This window comes from Pygocentrus nattereri, chromosome 16, assembly GCF_015220715.1.
Source record: "Pygocentrus nattereri isolate fPygNat1 chromosome 16, fPygNat1.pri, whole genome shotgun sequence".
Taxonomy (NCBI): domain Eukaryota; kingdom Metazoa; phylum Chordata; class Actinopteri; order Characiformes; family Serrasalmidae; genus Pygocentrus; species Pygocentrus nattereri.
In genome coordinates this window covers 12,178,506-12,196,593 of record NC_051226.1, presented here as the reverse complement: position 1 = coordinate 12,196,593, position 18,088 = coordinate 12,178,506, and the positions used below count along the sequence as shown (strand labels likewise).

General features: G+C 39.3%; 1 protein-coding gene across 8 annotated transcripts in view; it reads left to right on the top strand.

Moving 5' to 3' along the window:
• The window catches only part of vav2 (vav 2 guanine nucleotide exchange factor), a 218,502-nt gene extending 202,920 nt beyond the window's left edge, over positions 1–15,582 (top strand). For 2 of the 8 annotated variants that reach the window (XM_017715426.2, XM_017715442.2), the window contains 20 exons: positions 512–607; positions 3,332–3,400; positions 3,590–3,676; positions 4,438–4,523; positions 4,879–5,011; positions 5,543–5,557; positions 5,876–5,985; positions 6,061–6,162; positions 8,204–8,292; positions 8,403–8,416; positions 8,573–8,594; positions 9,065–9,192; positions 10,019–10,090; positions 10,219–10,280; positions 10,647–10,763; positions 11,222–11,309; positions 11,396–11,519; positions 12,315–12,401; positions 12,801–12,955; positions 13,366–15,582. In XM_017715426.2, coding sequence (XP_017570915.1) covers positions 512–607; positions 3,332–3,400; positions 3,590–3,676; positions 4,438–4,523; positions 4,879–5,011; positions 5,543–5,557; positions 5,876–5,985; positions 6,061–6,162; positions 8,204–8,292; positions 8,403–8,416; positions 8,573–8,594; positions 9,065–9,192; positions 10,019–10,090; positions 10,219–10,280; positions 10,647–10,763; positions 11,222–11,309; positions 11,396–11,519; positions 12,315–12,401; positions 12,801–12,955; positions 13,366–13,413 — 1,704 coding nt within the window. In that variant the 3' untranslated portion in view covers positions 13,414–15,582. The remainder of the gene's footprint in view (positions 1–511; positions 608–3,331; positions 3,401–3,589; positions 3,677–4,437; positions 4,524–4,878; positions 5,012–5,542; positions 5,558–5,875; positions 5,986–6,060; positions 6,163–8,203; positions 8,293–8,402; positions 8,417–8,572; positions 8,595–9,064; positions 9,193–10,018; positions 10,091–10,218; positions 10,281–10,646; positions 10,764–11,221; positions 11,310–11,395; positions 11,520–12,314; positions 12,402–12,800; positions 12,956–13,365) is intronic. The other 6 variants (XM_017715457.2, XM_017715449.2, XM_017715434.2 and 3 more) reach the window with 5 other exon arrangements.
• Positions 15,583–18,088: the final 2,506 nt, after the last annotated feature.

Here is an 18,088-nt window from a genome sequence, read left to right as displayed (position 1 = left end):
TATAAATGCAAGCACAAATGAGCCCAATCCAGGTTCAGCTTTGTGTGTCAGGTGGTAACGGCAAGGCTATTAGGTGAGATGGACATATATTGTGTATGAATATATGCTTGCATTTCTATCAGCTATTACAGCCAATCATTTTGAGTTCCCTGTACTTGGAGGAGACAGATTATGGTTTAACAATGCAGGTCTTTGTGGGAAGGACAGACATGGGAGAATGTCTTACCTAAGCTGTTCAAAATTATTGTCTGTGGTAATTGAGTGTACACTAGAGACGCAACAGACAGAGATTGAATACATGCTCGAGTATTCTTTTGTTTCTTTATTTCTGTATTATTTTATGTTGTAGAACAAATGGACATATTATTCATGTCTGTTCCACAAACTATCATCTTGTAATGTCAAGAAGAGGTATAAAAGTAGTATCTACACATGTATTTTTGTACACATGTGCACACATTGTGGATATTGTTGTGGAGCTGCTTCATGACCTGTTGCTCATGTCCTGTAGGAGTGCACCATGAAAGTTCAGGAGGGCAAGTTCAAACTGCAGGATCTACTGGTGGTTCCAATGCAGAGGGTCCTAAAATACCACCTGCTGCTCAAGGTCAGTTTAAGGTTTATCATACAGTTGTGTGCAATTTTTCACACAAAAAATTTGCCATAACATTTTACACATTTCCTTTGCGCTACAGAAAGTGAAAGCAGTGTTACTTCTTTCTGTTCACTTTTGCCCAGTTTTCTACCTCAGTTAATCTCAACTGAACCTACAACGTGATGAAACATTTAGAGCACATATTCCCCAAATAGACTGTGTATAATTTGAAAACTTTGCCTAGGAATTGAGATCTTCTAAAGTGACCCCTGAATGACTTGCCTCACAGAAACTATGCTAACCTGAGTCCAGTCAGCCCCTGTTGGTTGTGCTCATGTATAAAGAGGCTGTTCTGCATGATATGAACCATTATTAATTCAGCTCTGACATACATAATGGAGTAAGAGAGGTTGAATGCGGCATGATGGAGAGAACTGGAAGTGGAGGTGAAGGAAGTGGGTGGTTAACGGAGCGCGCTTGTTTTGGGTATTTCAGACTGGACTCTTTCTCTACGTTGTTCCATGCAGTGAGTGCCACTGTTTAAAGCATCCATGCTGAAATCATACTATACACATGCCATTTCATTCCCTCCCACAGCTTCACACTGAAGTAATAATATAGCACTGGTCCTGGGGGCATCACAGTGGTGGGCTGTTTTATTATATGTATGTGGATATATACACACTTGTATATGTTGAAAAAGCATCAATTTGTAAGGATTTTCAGACACACTTGCCTACTCGCATCTAAAGTCCAAGTGCTTCAGGGCTTCTGGCTGAAGAAGCACTCTGAGCCATAGCTGTGAGTGGGCGTTAAAAAGAGACTGCAGCTTTATGAAATTTGGATTTTCAGAACATGTTGTTTAACAGTACAGTTGGACCAACTTCTCTCTCACTTCCCATTAAAGCATGATGTTTCATGTTTACTGTGCTGCAGTCCTACTGAGCCAAAAGATACAAGCACATGTTCTATAACCTTTCAAACTGATTTTAAGGGAATTTTTAAGCCTGGTGTGTGAATTAATACAAGCACATATAGATTTAGAAAAAATCATTGCCTCAGAAAAAGCTGTTTTGTGTTATAAATGTGATGTGTATTACTGTCTAGTCACTGGTCACATTATTAGGTTCACCTACATTGTATATACTCTTGTTTATTTTGTCAGGTACTATTACCATATAGGTTCACCTTGTAGTCCTACAGTTACAGATGTTTTCCATCTGTTTCTCTGCATAATGTATACCTAACGTAAATTGTGTTAAAATGGGTAACACGTGTGTTATGTAACACATTGCTTAAAATGTAGATTGTGCTTCTCATGTCTTCTCATAGCAGCATCATCTGCATGTTTTGACAGCAATTAGAGTTTCAAAGTTTTATACTAAAAAAGTAACTTTTTCCATTCCCAGTGTTTTTCAATTGCTGAGTTTTTAATCACTTTCCTGGTAGCTATAATATAGCACCACTTTGAAGCTTGTAAACAGTCCACAGTGAGAGCTAGCCAGGTTAAAGTACAGCCTCCACATGGCCTGGTTAGTTTTAACATGCAACATCTAAGCCTCTTGCAGTAAACAAGAAGTCAGTATCCTATTAGACAAATTCAAAACAGTCAAATATTCATCAGAAACATACTATAGACATGTAAATATGTTTAACATGTATTGCCTCATTTATTTTTATGAAATGTTTTTATGTATTTAGCTTGGGATACTTCTCTGTTCAAATAGCATAGAATTCATTGTTGTGTTTTGCACTGATTTAGCAGTAGATGTCAGGAGTCAGTGTTTTCATTTGTAGCAGAGATGTGTAGGTTGCTTTATAAAAATATTAATATAAAAAAAAAAAACACTTTTTAAAAATGATTTTTAAAATTAAAAACCAAAACATATGTACCAGTGCATCACACACTAACATGTCACCACCATGTCAGTATCACTGCACTGCTTACAGTGATACACCACACAAATAATTCCTGTTCAGTGGTGGTCCTGTCTGGGTCCTGATCATTAAGGCACAGGGTAAAAGGGGTTAACAGATTAGACCCAAAAAGATGGGTTAAAAAGATGGCATTTATACGTAAGAAGTGGACCTGTTGAAATGGAGTAGTGTAGATAGAAGGTACCTAATAAATAGGTCAGTGATTGTATGATTCTTGATTATGTAAGTTATTGTCTGTTATTTTACTTAAGTGTAAGGAAATTATTGCTTATGGCAATCAGCCGTATTTTACAAATGCAGAGATTAGGTTTAAAAATACTGGAAATATTCCTTTTCTGTCTTCTTCTCAGCTGAAGCAAAGAAACCTATAGCATTAAGGATTTATTAAACGAGTAAAGCAAGAGTTCTTTTTTTTGTTTTGTTTTTGTTTTGTTTCATTTCAGTGTGAATATTGCATAGATATATTTCCATTTATCTCATCATAATTGAATTATCTGACATAGAACCGTGACTAGACAGTTAAGATGTACATATTTTGGTATATAATACAAATAGTGTGTAGTGTGTAGTACTGTCTCTAATTCAACAGATCTTTAAAAGAAGAGTTAAATCTATTAACTGATTTTAGTGCAAAAAAGTGTCAGGTTTCAGTCATGAGTTTTTTTCTGGGACTACAATACACTGTTTCAGGACCTGTTCTGCATCATAAATATACTCCATACGGTGCTGTGGTTTATACAATATGTACCCAGCGGTCCAGCAAGTGGAGAATCAGCAGTTATGTTCTTTGCCCTGCAGGAGTTAGTGAGTCATTCAACAGACCAACCAGAGAGACAGCAACTGAAGGAAGCCCTGGAAGCCATGCAGGTAGGAGCTGCCCTGAGACAGACCTGTTTGTTTTATGCCACTCCAACCACACACAGTTGTAATTGAGTGTAGTCAGAACCCTTTGAATGACTGTAAAATGACTTAAGATATAGACCATCTGAAAGGGCATGTCAATTTGATATGAAGTCAGATTGTATTCCTCTGATTTCCTCTTTGATGCCTTTGAAGGACCTTGCCATGTACATCAATGAAGTAAAAAGGGACAATGAGACCTTGAAGAAAATCAGTGAGTTCCAGTGCTCAATTGAAAATCTGGTAAGAAATCTGCTTTTCTCTCTGTTAGCAACAATAACAAACCAGACAAAAAATCTGCAAGAATTATTGCATATGTATTTGTTCATTACCCTTACCTACTTCTCAAATTCTCTGGAAGGTTCTGCTTGGTCACCCAACACTTGCTTTATCCAGTGTCCTCACCTGCAGCCACCTCATCTGCTGCGATTGCTCACTGTAATAAATCATTAACTCCTCCAGAGTGTGAGCACAGAGAGGACAGACATTAATTCCATGTTAAATTGAAACTTAAATCACTGCATCTTCTGTCACCAATGTGTGGGTGGCAGCGTTTAGCAAGGAGCGAGTGCTTTTTTTGTGTATGTGCCTGTGGCGCTGAGGAAGCTACTGGGAGAAAAAAACAGAGAGAATGTTTTCTTTATTTCTCCCTCTACACAGAAGTACTGCATTCCTTATTACAGAGGAGACTGGTATGAGGATATGCTGCAAAGTTAATGAAGTTAGTGACTTCAAGCCATTGTACTGAGATATAAATGATTTTACACTGAAAAGCTGAATTCTGGTCTGTTCTGAATGTAGTGCTTTCTGGCTGCAATTTCTCAGAAGCTTTTGCAAAATGTTTCCTCCCAGACATGCGCTTCCAGTTCATTTATATACTGAATCCACACCAACATAGCCAAAGAAATGTAAAATTGTTGGCCTTAGCATCTAGTAAGTTGTGGCTTTTCCAAGAAGCAAGAGAAGATTTAGCAACATTTCTCATCTGTCTGTCTCCACTACAGCAAGTGAAACTGGAAGAGTATGGGAGGCCAAAGATAGATGGAGAACTGAAAGTCTGCTCTATAGTTAACCGGACCAAACAGGATAGGTAAGTTAGAGGATGTTCAGTGCAAGGCTTTTTGGTTTAATTCAGTACACCTAAAGCCTCAATTAGGTAGTATCTTGAACACATTTCAGTTTTTTTCAGTGCCAAAAATTGCGCTCTGCTGAACATATTTCTGCCTGACTTTTTTTTTTTAAATAGGGGCCCAGTTGTGGCTGATACTGGTTAAGTTTCTGAAAATAGATCATTTTGGCCATTATAATTTTTGATCTTAATTATATACTCAAACAGTTTTTATTAAATTTATTTAAACATCGGTCAGGCTCTAGTTTTAAATGCAGTATTATTCCATAAAAAACATCGACTGTTATCTAGCATTTCTGCCATCTTTTTCTTCCAGGTACATCTTCCTATTTGATAAAGTAGTGATTGTGTGCAAGAGAAAAGGCTACAATTACGAGCTGAAGGAGATCATTGAGTTACAGTTTTACAAGATGTCAGACGACCCCATGAACAACAGAGACATGAAAAAGGTAGAGGACCACCAAGCTGTTCTGTATTTGCTTGTGGAAACGCTCCAGGAAGTGTTTGAATAACATCTACATTTGCATTCCTTTGTTTAAATGCCTTTCCGAATGTTGGGTTCTCTAATATGAGTCACAGGGGGATCTGTGATGATATGCTGTATGTTGAGTGCTGATGGATTGTGCTCATGTAATCTCGTCCTTGAACATACAGCATGGTGCTTTGCTTGTAATTTCAAATAGGCCAATCATGAGTGATGCACTGCACTCCTTTACGCTCTGGAGAGTATGCGGACGTGGATTTGTTGAAAATGCCCTTTTCCTCTAATCTAACATACTGAAACTCTGCATGTGTGGATGATTGCATGTGTAACTGGGTCTTTCTCTCTCTCTCTCTCTCTCTCCCTCCCTCCCCTTCTCCCTCTATCTATCTCTACCTATGTCTCTCTCTCTCTCTCTCTCTCTCTCTCTCTCTCTCTCTCTCTCTCTCTCTCTCTCTCTCTCTCTCTGACTCTCTCTCTCTCCTTGCATGCCTACCAGGCCAGTGGAAAAATGGTAAGCTAAAGCAAACCTCTGCTCATGTTCTCTTAGCCTTGTTCTCTAAGCTGTGATTTATATATGGATCAGTGGCTGTGATTGCCTGTCTTCTCTCTGATAGTTTGATTTGTGTTCTGTTGTCTTGAGAGCTACACAGCATCCTTATGTTGTCAGACAGGAATTACTTTTGTTTACAACAAATTGAAGATTTGTTCCTGACTCTACAAGTTTTTGGTCTTTTTTTTCCTCTCTGTGACTGACTTATATAAAATCAATGTCGATCACCCCTTTTCTGTCTTTAATTCTGCTTTTGTCCATCCCGCTGTGGCCTGGCAGTGGTCCTACGGCTTCTACCTGATCCATCTGCAGGGCAAACAAGGCTTTCAGTTCTTCTGTAAGACAGAAGACACTAAAAGAAAATGGATGGAACAGTTTGAAATGGCCATGTAAGTATGCTTCTGCATTATATAAAAAAAAGTCACTCAAACCATTTTACTTAAATGCTCGTCCTATAAAAACAGGTCAAACATCAAGCCAGAAAGAGCTACAGCCAACCAGCACAATTTCCAGATGCACACTTTTGAGAAGAACACCAACTGCAGGGCTTGTAAGATGTTGTTGAGGTAAGAGCACACACACACACACCCACATGTTCAAACACTAGAATAAAGCAGACGGAGTCGTTATAGATGGCCTGAAACTCACTTTGTCTGAGCTGACTTATGCAAACAGCTGAAATCTTGTGGTTGTTCATCCCAAATGGCTCAAACATCAGGTACACTCTGGTAAGAGCACACACATACTAGGAGGCAGTGAGCACACTTGCCCGGAACGGTGAGCAGCCCAATCCGCAGTGCCCAGAGAGCAGTTGGGGGTTAGGTGTCTTCCTCAAGGACACCTCAGTCATGTGCTGTCGGCTCTGGGGATCGAAGCAGCGACTTTCTGGTCACGAGGCTGCTTCCCTAACCTCCAGCCCAAGACTGCCCCATATGTGTGTGTATGTGTGTATGTGTGTGTATATATATATATATATATATATATATATATATATATATATATATATATATATATATGTATGTATGTGTATGTGTGTGTGTGTGTGTGTGTGTGTGTGTGTGTGTATATATATATATATATATATATATATATATATATATATATATATATATATATATATATATATATATATATATATATGTATGTATGTATATATATGATAGCCAGCTTTTCTTCTCGTTTGCTTTTTGCCAACTTATGTAGACCCCTGAACAGCTGTTGTCAATTTGTAGTTTGCCATTACCATCTGGACAAGTTCTGAGGCCACTTTACTTTTGCCTATGGAGAAAATTTGTCATTTTTGGAAAATGTTTAATCAGCAAATTAAGCTTAAGAGACCCTTATTAGTCCCACAATGGGGAAATTTCACCTCCGCAATCTAACTCATCCGTGCAGTGAAGACAAACACTAGGGGGCAGTGAGCACGCTTGCCCCCAGCAGTGGGCTGTCCTGTCCACAGGACCCGGGGAGCGGTTGGGGGTTAGATGTCTTGCTCAGGGGCATTTCAGTTGTGTACTGTTGGCTCAGGGGATTGAACCGGCAACCTTCCGGTCACAAGGCTGGTTCCCTAACCTCCAGCCCACGACTGAGTACTAGTGAGTCATTTGAATTACGAGGTGAACAATAATCAGAATATTACTACATACTTGCAACTCTCCTTGCACATGTATTGCCATAAATGATCTTTTGTATGGCAAACATGATTTTTGAACTGCAAAAATGCGTTAATTTATTCACTGTCTGTTTTTTATGAATTATCACCAGCCACATGTAATTTCTTGACCAGTCAGAGTTGTTTTTGGTGTTGTCATGGCAACAGCCAACACAACTGAATGGCTGTATCACAACCTATTAGAACTTTCTGATAAACATTTTCTGTCTCACCATACGCGGTTTAAACTGGGTAATTAGGTAACGGATATTCAAGATAAAGCAGGTGTCTTTTTGTCAGTGAAGACATTTGCTTTTTTTGTTTTGTTTTTTTTTCTTCTCCAACAGCATGAACAACCAAACATTTTTAAAAATGGCATTATCACCACTGTGTATGGTTTTGGTGTGAAAAGTTTGTTTCTGACATACATACCTACCAACTTACCCTACTTATCTTAATGAATGCGAGACTTAATGCTATATGTTCAGACCCATGTTACTGCCAGTGGCCTAAGATTTATTCTTTGGGCTGCCTTTAGTTGATGGGTTTTATTGCCCCATATAAAACAGCAGTTCTGCAGTGACCTGAATTTGATGTTCCACAGCCAGCAAGACCAGTGGGCATACAGGCTGTGAAGAGCTAATTATAACAGTGATGTGTCCAGCACTGCTAGAGTCCTGCTGTTTTAACTGTGTACTGATGACTTAGACTGAGTGCCAATACATGCAAGTTGAGTATTGTTTACTAGGGAGTGTCGTATTGATGAAATATGGTAGCCTTTGCAAGTGGATCAGTCAATGGACCAATGGCCAATGGGAAATAACCGTAATGTGGTGTTCCTGCTTGGAAACTGATCAGAGTTTTGGATATAGGCCAGCTGCAATCACAGATGCTTCATTACTCATAAAACCCCTCCTCTTTTTCTCTCTCTCTCTCTTACTGCCTCTCTCCTGCAGGGGGATATTCTACCAGGGTTACTACTGTTCACGCTGTGGGGCTGGAGCCCATAAGGAGTGCTTGGAGGTCATCACCATCTGTAAAATAAGTGAGTTCAATATGGTGATCACTGCCCTAATGATCTGTCTGAATATTTAGTGGAATTAGACATCAGCGGCTGACCGCCTTGTTTCTCTCTTTCCATCTCTTTCTCTGTAGGTCCCCATGATTTGGTAAGTTCAAATGACTGCTTTCACGCAGACACTGATCAGATCTGTTTCAGCTTTTGCCTCTTCTTGTTCATTTTATCCCATTTTGCACACATGTCTATGAAACAAGTTAAAATCACAGACAGAAATATTAAAGCAAACCATCTCTCTGTCTGACAGGAGCCTGGACTTCCACAGTCAGGTAAGAACTGAGTGTGCACCACCCTTGGCCTCACTGCTTTCTGCTCATGTAGAAATGTGGTTATGTCTTATTATAAAAAATTTAGACACTGCAGTGCTCACTGCTTCAGGTAACTTCTCTGAAACATAGTTTAATGCGAGTGGACAAAGGCCCGCTCCCAGATTACTGCTAGCTATTCTGTAGCCCACTGCTGCCATCTAGTGAATGTGACGCACTCTGCGAAATGCTAAACAGCAAAGAAGATTTATAGCATTTGAATGCTCTAGGATTATCGCTATCTCTCTGCGGCATGAGAGACATAGCAATACAGATGCAGTCCAGAAGTACCGCAGCTTGGCAGGCTAGATTTTGGTTTAACAGCAGATGCTGCAAGACAACAATCTGATTTGGTTCTTGAATTAAATTATAGAAAAATCTGTTTGAATTTAAGTTTTACTCATAGAACCATGTATTTGCCTGCCTTACTGAAGGTCCAAAAATGGTGGCCATCAGAAACTACCATGGCACACCAGCCCCTCCAGGCAAAACCCCTCTCACGTTCCAGACCGGGGACGTCATCGAGCTGCTGAAGGGAGACCCAGACACTTCTTGGTGGGAGGTGAACAATCACTTTTGAATGTCTTTACCCTACATACAAACTTACACTATATGACCAAAAGTATGTGGACACCTGACCATTATACCTGTATGAGTTTTTTGAACATCCCATTCCAAAACCATGGGCATTAACATGGAGTTGACAGGGCCTGGCTCACAATCACCATTCCAATTCATCCCAAAGATGTTGGAGTTGAGCTGTCAAATCATGTCTTTATGGCGCTCACTTGGAGCACAATGGCACAGTCATGCTTAAACAAGAAAGGGCGCTCTTCAAACCAAGTTTTGGACAATTATAACATTGCCTGTAGATTTACAGTCTTTTGTGGAGTCATTGCTTTGGCTGTTAAAGGCTCCATGTCATGGATATTCAAATTTTAATAATAGTTTGATGTAGTATGTTAACAACATACCATCCGCTTTCCAGACCACTTATGGAAATTTAGCTGCAAATACTGCCCATTCTAAGTTCACTGTTTTGTGATGTCATGAAAACAAGCCCATTGATGTATAGCTGCCTATTCAGCCTACATGAATTTAGCCCTGCCCACTTCCACTGAAGTTACATAGTGTGATTTAGCCAAAACTTTTTGCGTTTTGAATGAAGCACAACACAGGCCAGCCAGTCGGAACAGCAAAACCATTTAGACATATCTTAAAAGCATAACAAAACAAACAGCCTGTTTACTTCGAAGAGATAAAGAGAGCTTATAAAATGGTTATATGAAATGAATTATGTTTGAACCCACACAAGCAAATCGACTTGAGGGGGGAAAAATACAAAAAAATTTAGTAAATAGTCCCTTTAACTCTTAAATGTCTCACAGGGAAGGCTTATTCAGACGCTGAAGACCGGCTACTTCCCGAGCTCCTGTGTGAAGCCGTGTATAGACCCCAAGGTAGGTCATCCAAGCCTGATGACAAGAGAAACCTTTTCATTTTAAACTCTCTGTTTGAATCATTCATTTTACTGCAGTTAGAAAAAAGTGAACTTGTTATTGAAATTCTTCCCTCTCTTGCTTCCCAGCCATTTCTCTCTTGTCCCACCCGTCAGTCCTCAAGAGAGATGGATTACTGTGTTTATCCATGGTATGTTACCCTTTGAGTTTTTTTTTCTTTCTTTCTTTCTTTTCTTTTTCTTCTCCAGTTTAGGCGATATTGATTTTGCTGTTTGTTTACCTCATACATGGTAGGTGACTTAGATTCTGGACAAAAAGTGTAATTAAAACTACTCCTGGAACTTTTGACCTCACTACAATTCATCAAAAGTTAATGCATTTATGGTTTGAATCAATACAAATTATAGATTGGTTTGAACCTTATGCAAGTCACGTCATGACATTTCTGTCTTAATACTGCACCCTTTGTAAGATCCACAGTGATGCCTGAGGTGTTAGCAGGCCTGTGTGCATTCACGCATGTCCTTGTGTCTGTGTGTGTGTGTACACTCAACAGGTTTGCAGGGAATATGGAGAGGCAGCAAGCTGATAACCTCCTGAAGTCTCACAGCAGCGGCACATATCTGATCAGAGAACGGACTGCAGAGGCAGAGCGGTTTGCCATCAGCATCAAGTTAGTGATAGACACTTGACTGTAGAAGAAATAAAGTGCATCAGTTTTTGATAGAGGTGGTAAATAGGATTACATGTTATTGTTGGTATGATAAATTACATCATGGTATGCTTTTCTGAGTAGATCATGTGTATCATGAGTAGTTCTAGTATACTGAACAACTGCATTATTTAGAACAATTATAGAAAGCTGGTAAACAGCAACGATTGGTATATAATAACTGCTTAAACTGCATCATAATAAGTAGCTCACTGGATGTTAACCCATTATTTTTTGGCACATTTAGTTCCTGACCAATGGGCTCGTGGTCAATGTTAGCATAATACTCAACATCAGGAGTTTGAGATATTCTCAGAATACCATTAATTAATTTTATTTATTGTTTTATTATTAATGAGCTTTGCGAATTGTGAGGTAATATGTAAACATATACATTGTCAATATATTTTCTTTACCAGGTTTAATGATGAAGTAAAACACATTAAAGTCATAGAGAAAGACAACTGGATTCACATCACAGAGGCAAAAAAGTTTGAAAGTCTCCTGGTAAGAGATCCAGTATGTCCAGCAATAATACTACATGCATGGTATAATTAATACATGGTAACTATGCATTGTTTTTGGCCTAACAGGAGTTGGTTGAGTATTATCAGTCTCACTCTCTGAAAGAGAGTTTTAAACTGTTGGACACAACGTTGCGATACCCTTACAAATCCAGAGAGCGCTCCAATTCTCGTGCCAGCACCCGTTCTCCAGGTAAACACTTCTTACACCAGTTTCTTTCTGTCTTCTTTCTCCCCTCCCTGCTTTCTCCCTCCTTTTTCCTGTCTATTTAACCTCAGCACCCCTGTGCCCCACACTATTGCTCACACTTATTGACACACACTGAAGAAACAGACCCCAGCTGCTGGTCACACCCCTCACATGTTGCATGCCATGCCCTCTACCATTTCACCTGTCAATCACCCATAGCTTGTATGCCTGGGTGCCACCCCTTCTGACTGAGGGAAAGAGCTGGCTCTGGCTTTTGGCCGCAGTGGGATCCTGTTGCCCTGCTGAGTGAATGGCTCTGTTAAACACATGCGGTATTAGGTCTATTCTAAATTATTTTCGCCACTCTCTGGCCAAAAGCCAGACACACTGCCTTTGTTCACCTTCCAGCCAAGCCTAACTGGCCCTCACTGAGGCCTTTATTGAAACACATGGCTGCATAAATGAACAAAGACAATGCACGTCTGTTGGTGAGAGAGGAACTGGGGAGAGGGCTTCTGTAAGGAAAAGGTCAGCAGCTTGTGTCCAGTCAAAGAGCTGATTCACTGCAGATAAGAATAAGACATTATAATGGCAGGAAATATCCCTCCCCTCACTCTTTGCTGCTGTGGAACTGTTCTCACTGTGACTCTTAAGGCAAGTAAAAGCACATGCATGTTAAAAAAAAATAAATAAATGTAATGTTATCTGACAGAGAAATCTTATTGCTTTTAGGCTGAGCTTTCTCTCCTCTTCTCTTCTGCCCTCTTCTATTCTGTTCTCCTTTCCTTTGTGCCCTAGCAGCCTCCTGTGCTTCCTACAACTTCTCCTTCCTCAGTCCTCAGGGCCTCAACTTCTCTTCTCAAAGCTCTGCCCCCTTCTGGTCAGGTACTGCTAAGCATCTCTCTCGCTCTCTCTCACTCTCTCTTTCGCTCTCTCTCTGATTGCATTCCATCTTTCATATTCCATTGTCCACACTGTCTCATTGTAGAAGCCAGATTATTATTTATTTCCTTTTCCTCTATATTCAATTCTTTCTGTGCCACCTGCTCCCAGCTCTTTCTTTTAACTGACTGATCTCGTCTCTAGCTCCTGTAATGCATGACCGTATTGCAAACTCCAAATCAATAATGTGAATGGCTGCTTGTTTTGTCACCGCTCATCATGCAGTTCATCTTCGCCTCACACCTGGGCTCTGAACCACCCCACCCGCTCCTACATTTTTTGCAGTCTCAGTTCTATATGTACTGTTTCATTTATTGATTAATGTGCAATGGGTCTGTGCAGTATTTACCCCCAGGGTGGTCAGCACAGCAGTGGCCAGATATAACTTTGCTGCTCGAGACATGAGAGAACTGTCTTTGAGAGAAGGTGACATCGTCAAGATCTACAGCAAGATCGGAGGAGACCAGGGCTGGTGGAAAGGCGAGGCTAATGGAAGGGTAAGAAAGAACAAGAGACTTCATAAAGAAACAAGCATGTAGATACACTGGTATAAAACTGAATAATGGGCTAATGTAAAACACATATAGCCCCACCCCAATACACATTAAACAGCTCAAATTCTTATGAGCTCAGATTTATTATTGTCATTTTTGTTATTGTAATTCTTCTTATGATTGTCATTGTTACTATTTTTTGTGTGTGCACACATTTGTGTGTATCATATCATTTCTGTCTGTAAAATTATCATAATATAATATTTAACTTATTTTTCATATCAGCTGCCGCTTTAAGCATGTCTGAATTACACATTCATTCTAGTTGAATTTCTAGTTAAGCTGGAATTGCATGGCTCAGTGTGCCTTTTGTGCTCTAGCATAAGTGGATGCTGCTTTGTTCCCGGTTTCAGATTGGCTGGTTTCCCTCGACATACGTAGATGAGGAAGGCGTGCAGTGAGGCTCTGATGTCACTCTACAATTAGATCACCCTCCCATCCACAGCCCTCCAACAGAGGACTCTCTTGGTTTCCGTGGAAACACCTTGTGGAATATGTTTTTTGCTGGAAGCTGAATTTTTCCATGAATATTTGTACTCCTGTTTCTTTGATCATCATGTACGAATCTCATTTTTACCTTTTTTTTTTTTCTTTGGTCCACGTGAACTTTGGATGAAAACTGGATGGATTCATTATTGTTCCTTTCTGAGGAGCTAGTGGAGAAAATGTGAACAGTCCAGAACTTTGTCTTGGACGAGTCAAAACCTTCAGCATGGCATTGCCATTTTTTGTGTAAAGAAGATTTGCTGTAGCTATGAAGATTTCTGTGGCCAACAGGAGGAGCTGAGGTGGGCATGTATAGATAATTTATTCAAGAGAAGTATCTATAAAAGAATGATGGAAATTTATTGTTAAGAAAGTAACAAGGAAAAAAATGCACTTTGCATTCCTTTACAGAGAGAACTTGCCTTAGTAGTTATACTAATGCCTTGTGGGCTGACAGGAGTGTCGGTGGGATTTATATAGAAATTATGTTTCTGCACACACAAAGACACGCATACATACATAAACACACCTCTGCCCTGTACAGTAATATGGTGCCTTTGAAGTGCAATCTCAGCTCTCGGAACACACTCATACAGGTGCTCCCTGACCCAAGAGTCAGATGACAAGGCAGTCAGCCTCTTGCTGCCACAGAACTGGGCCACAGCAAAACAGCAGAGGCCCTGAAACGCCCCACATGACTGTAATTGGACAACCCAAACAAATCATCTATAACACAATAGATCATCTGGATGCACTGGACCTGTCTATGTCTCTGGCATACAGTGATCAGTTCCGTGTCTGGACCATGAAGATCTCCTCAGTGGACATGAGAAAAAAAGACACCAACACTTGGACCTGTAGTGCCTGTGTACGGATACCTTTATCTGACTTGCACAGAGAAGGGAGTTAAATCCGAGTTAAACCATCTTTTTTTGTTGTTGTTTTTTTTTTTTTTTTTTTTTTGACAAATTGGCAAATAAATTGGTAAATAAATAACACTTCATATTGACACACATTTTTGTCAGACAGTTCTAATTACAACATTAACACGTTTGTCCCTTTTTTGCGGTTTATCATTGTACAGTATCTTGCCTTATTGATTGGTTGACACATGGTGCTGCAGTGGTGTATTTTTAAACTCTGGGTTCATGGCAAGATTCTCAGTGCAGTTGCTATGGACTAGGAGCCTCATGCTTTACCTGTGAATCTCAGCCATCAAGTGCACTTTATCTGTGAAATGAGACATTTTGAGAACAGACAGGTTTTTAAAAAATCCTCTCTCAGAAGAAGTTCTCAAGTCAGGAGACCAGTGGACTGCCTTTGATCAGAATCCAAGCGCCATTTCTTGGACTCCTAAACTTCAAGCAACCTGCTGTTGTGTCTTTATTTCTTCTGGAGGAGAAGGAGTACACCACCATTTCCTTCACTCTGTCAATACTAAATATCTGTACAACTCCTACATAGGTGCACTGATGTTGGCTCTTCATTTAATCTACTGAAAATGTTATATATGTTGCTGTGGTCCATCAACCAAGACTGGCAATATTTCACAGAAGCTGAAAGATGGCTGGATGGTGTCTGTCTGTCTGTCCAGTGAGAAACATTCACTGGTTGGTTTCAGGCCTGAGTGGAGCTCTTAACAGTGAAGGAGGAGATAATCTCTGGCTTAAGCCTGGACCAGCCAAGGAGCTTCGTTGCTGTTTGTGTAGTGGACAGAAATCCATTGCATGTGGTCATAGATATTACAACTCCTGTCGGTGATCCAGAAAAAAATTTAATTGTGTACTTTTTGAATGGTCAGTTATTTCCAAACTGAGGTCTATGAAATAATGAAATAAATATTTCTTTTTTTGTCTAACAGTGGTTTTCTCATTTTTGTTGTAAATTCATAAAATCCTGAACATTTCTGTGAAAGTAAATGTGGTTACACAAAGATTTGTGAACAAAGCACATGAACATTTTATTATTCAAATGTTGTAGCAACACAAATTTCCCTCTTGTGTAAAGATGACATGTAGATCTGTAACATTAAGCACCTTTGAACCTATGACAACTTCTACTGTAAATTAAATTGCAGATGTTTATTTTTGCTGTTTTTCTATCTTAATTGGTCTAAACCCAACATGCAGCGAGCACATTGTTCCACCTACCAGTTAAAGTGGCCTCACATGTATTTTCATCAGGGCATTAAAAGATCTTTAATCATGAGACAAATTAAAATGTTAATCCTGAGATTTATGAATTGATTAAAAATTAATTTTGCAGTACATTATCAGAGGAGTTATAATGGTGTATGTGCTTGTCCTGGCCACTTGGGGGAGCTTCATTACTAAAAATCCTGGCCACTCTGTGATGTGGATCAGAACTTTGCCAGTTTTCTTTATCTGTGGATTTGGAGTTTAGTTAGTTCCAGTTTTCTAGAGTAAATAAACTTTAATTCTTTGTAATTGCATCTTATTTGTGAAAATAACAGCAATTTCTATGACAGTCCTGGCTTCTCATTGTGGGGGCAAGGCTGGTTTTCTGATTTTTAATGGAAGATTTCAGGGTATTGAGGTCTTATTTAGTCCTAGTCTAGGCCCAGCCTGTGAGTATGAGAAACTGTCACAGTGTGTTTAGCTTGTTGTTGCAGTGGGGCTCTTTGTGACATTAGTTCTGGCACAGACACGCCATCTATCGTAGCATACAAACACAATATCAAGCAAAGAAGTTGAAGAATAAAATGATTAGGTAGCCAGGAGTCGTCTGATGGGCTGTTGCAACCAATTTTCAGGGTGCAGCCCCTAAGGGGATTCTGCCTGCCTTCTTAAATAACCATTTAAATGTTCAAATAGAGGTGTGCTTGCAGTCCCAAGATACTGAACGTTTTGAATTCAGTACGCAGACTACAGGTCTCTAATGCTCAAATGGTACGAGGTTGAAGCCAAACCAACTACCTCTTCTTTATTAACTCCTTGAATAAAGGTTTATAAATCTATACCATATACAAACTACTACTTTTAACTGCAGTGGCCTACATACAGTGTCACATAGCAATAGACTGTCAACAGCCTTTAGATGTAAAGAGAAAATGTTTTTACTTACCTTTTGCACATTTCATAAGAACTGCTGTAGCAGAAGCATTGTTACTTTTTATTATTGAATAATATTCTAGTTAAATGGGCCAGTGAGTTGATTTTCATTGCTGGAACAATGAGCAGCAGGTTGATCAAACTGGCTGTGTTTATGACTCATATAATCCATTTAGGGCATAATGGAGAGCTGTTTGACTCACTTGCTTTTTCTGACCCTTGTTAGTCAGCAAACTGAGGATAATTAAAAATGATCTGTTCTCTACCAGGGATAATGCGTGATTGACACATCTGGCTGCAGCACCAACTGAAAACTCACTCGTTTGATCTCCACTGAGGAGATATTAAACAAATGGGCCAGTCTGAAGGCTGAGACTATAGATGCCCTCCCTTGTGGTTTGAGAGAGTTAACATTGCAGACAAAGGTAGAGAAGGACCTAAAGTACTGTGTAAAGTCAGTGACTGCAGTTCATTTATTTCATTTTCATTTAAAAGTTATGAATTTTTTTGGGATGTGTAAATAGACAAAAAAGAAGAAAATTTACAAAATAAAGATCTTAGTTCAATGAACTGGCCACACCAGAATCCAGTATCATTGGATGTGTTTGGGATTATTTGGATCACAAGTTAAAAAAAATTGCAACCAACTTCTAAGACTGAACTTTGAAGGTGTGGATCCCTGCAGATTTCTTCAAAAACTGAAACAAGTTCTCCAAAAAAATTGGAAGCTGTAAACATACTACCATAAACGCTCAAAGAACCCTTTGCATTATAAAAAGGTTCTTCAGAATGATTGAGAACATGCTGTAGATGTTTCTATGTAGAACCTTTTTGAAAAGGGTTCTGTATCGCCCCAAAATAACTGCTCTACTGTTGTTACCAGCTTGACACTGTAACTATGGCAGAACCCTTTTCCAAAGGTGAACAGCACATTCTCCATCAATCTGAAGAACGCTTTCATGTTGCAAAGAATACTTGCTCATTGTTTTATGTAGAACCATTTTCTTGACAAAAAAAACCCTGAATCTTTAAGTCTATGCTGTTCACCACATGTAGGTAATGCTGCTTATACAGTTTAAATGATGGCTGCCTGCTTAATGTAGATAAAGGAAATTGGGAAATTGTCTCCATAATTGCCCCTAAAATTCACTCTAAATTAAAAACCTAATCCTGCTCATATCCTAGTTATTTGTTCATTATTTAGTGACCAAAGATACTAAAATGAATACATTTCCCCATTAAAAGATTAAATATTTGTGATCTTGCATACACAGTTAGTTGAGCCTCTGTTTATGATTAAGCTTTTATCAAAATCTGTATGTAATGAATAATATAATGATTCCACACCAATCTAACCTCCATTCTCTAATTTCAGCTTCCATTCAGTGTTCTGGAATGAATCTAGCAAGACCAAATAATGCTTTTTTTGATTTTGCTTAAAGGACTTTACATATTTCATGGCCTAGAATTTAGGCATTGTGCATAATACAAATGTTTGTGAATAGATCTCTGTAAAATG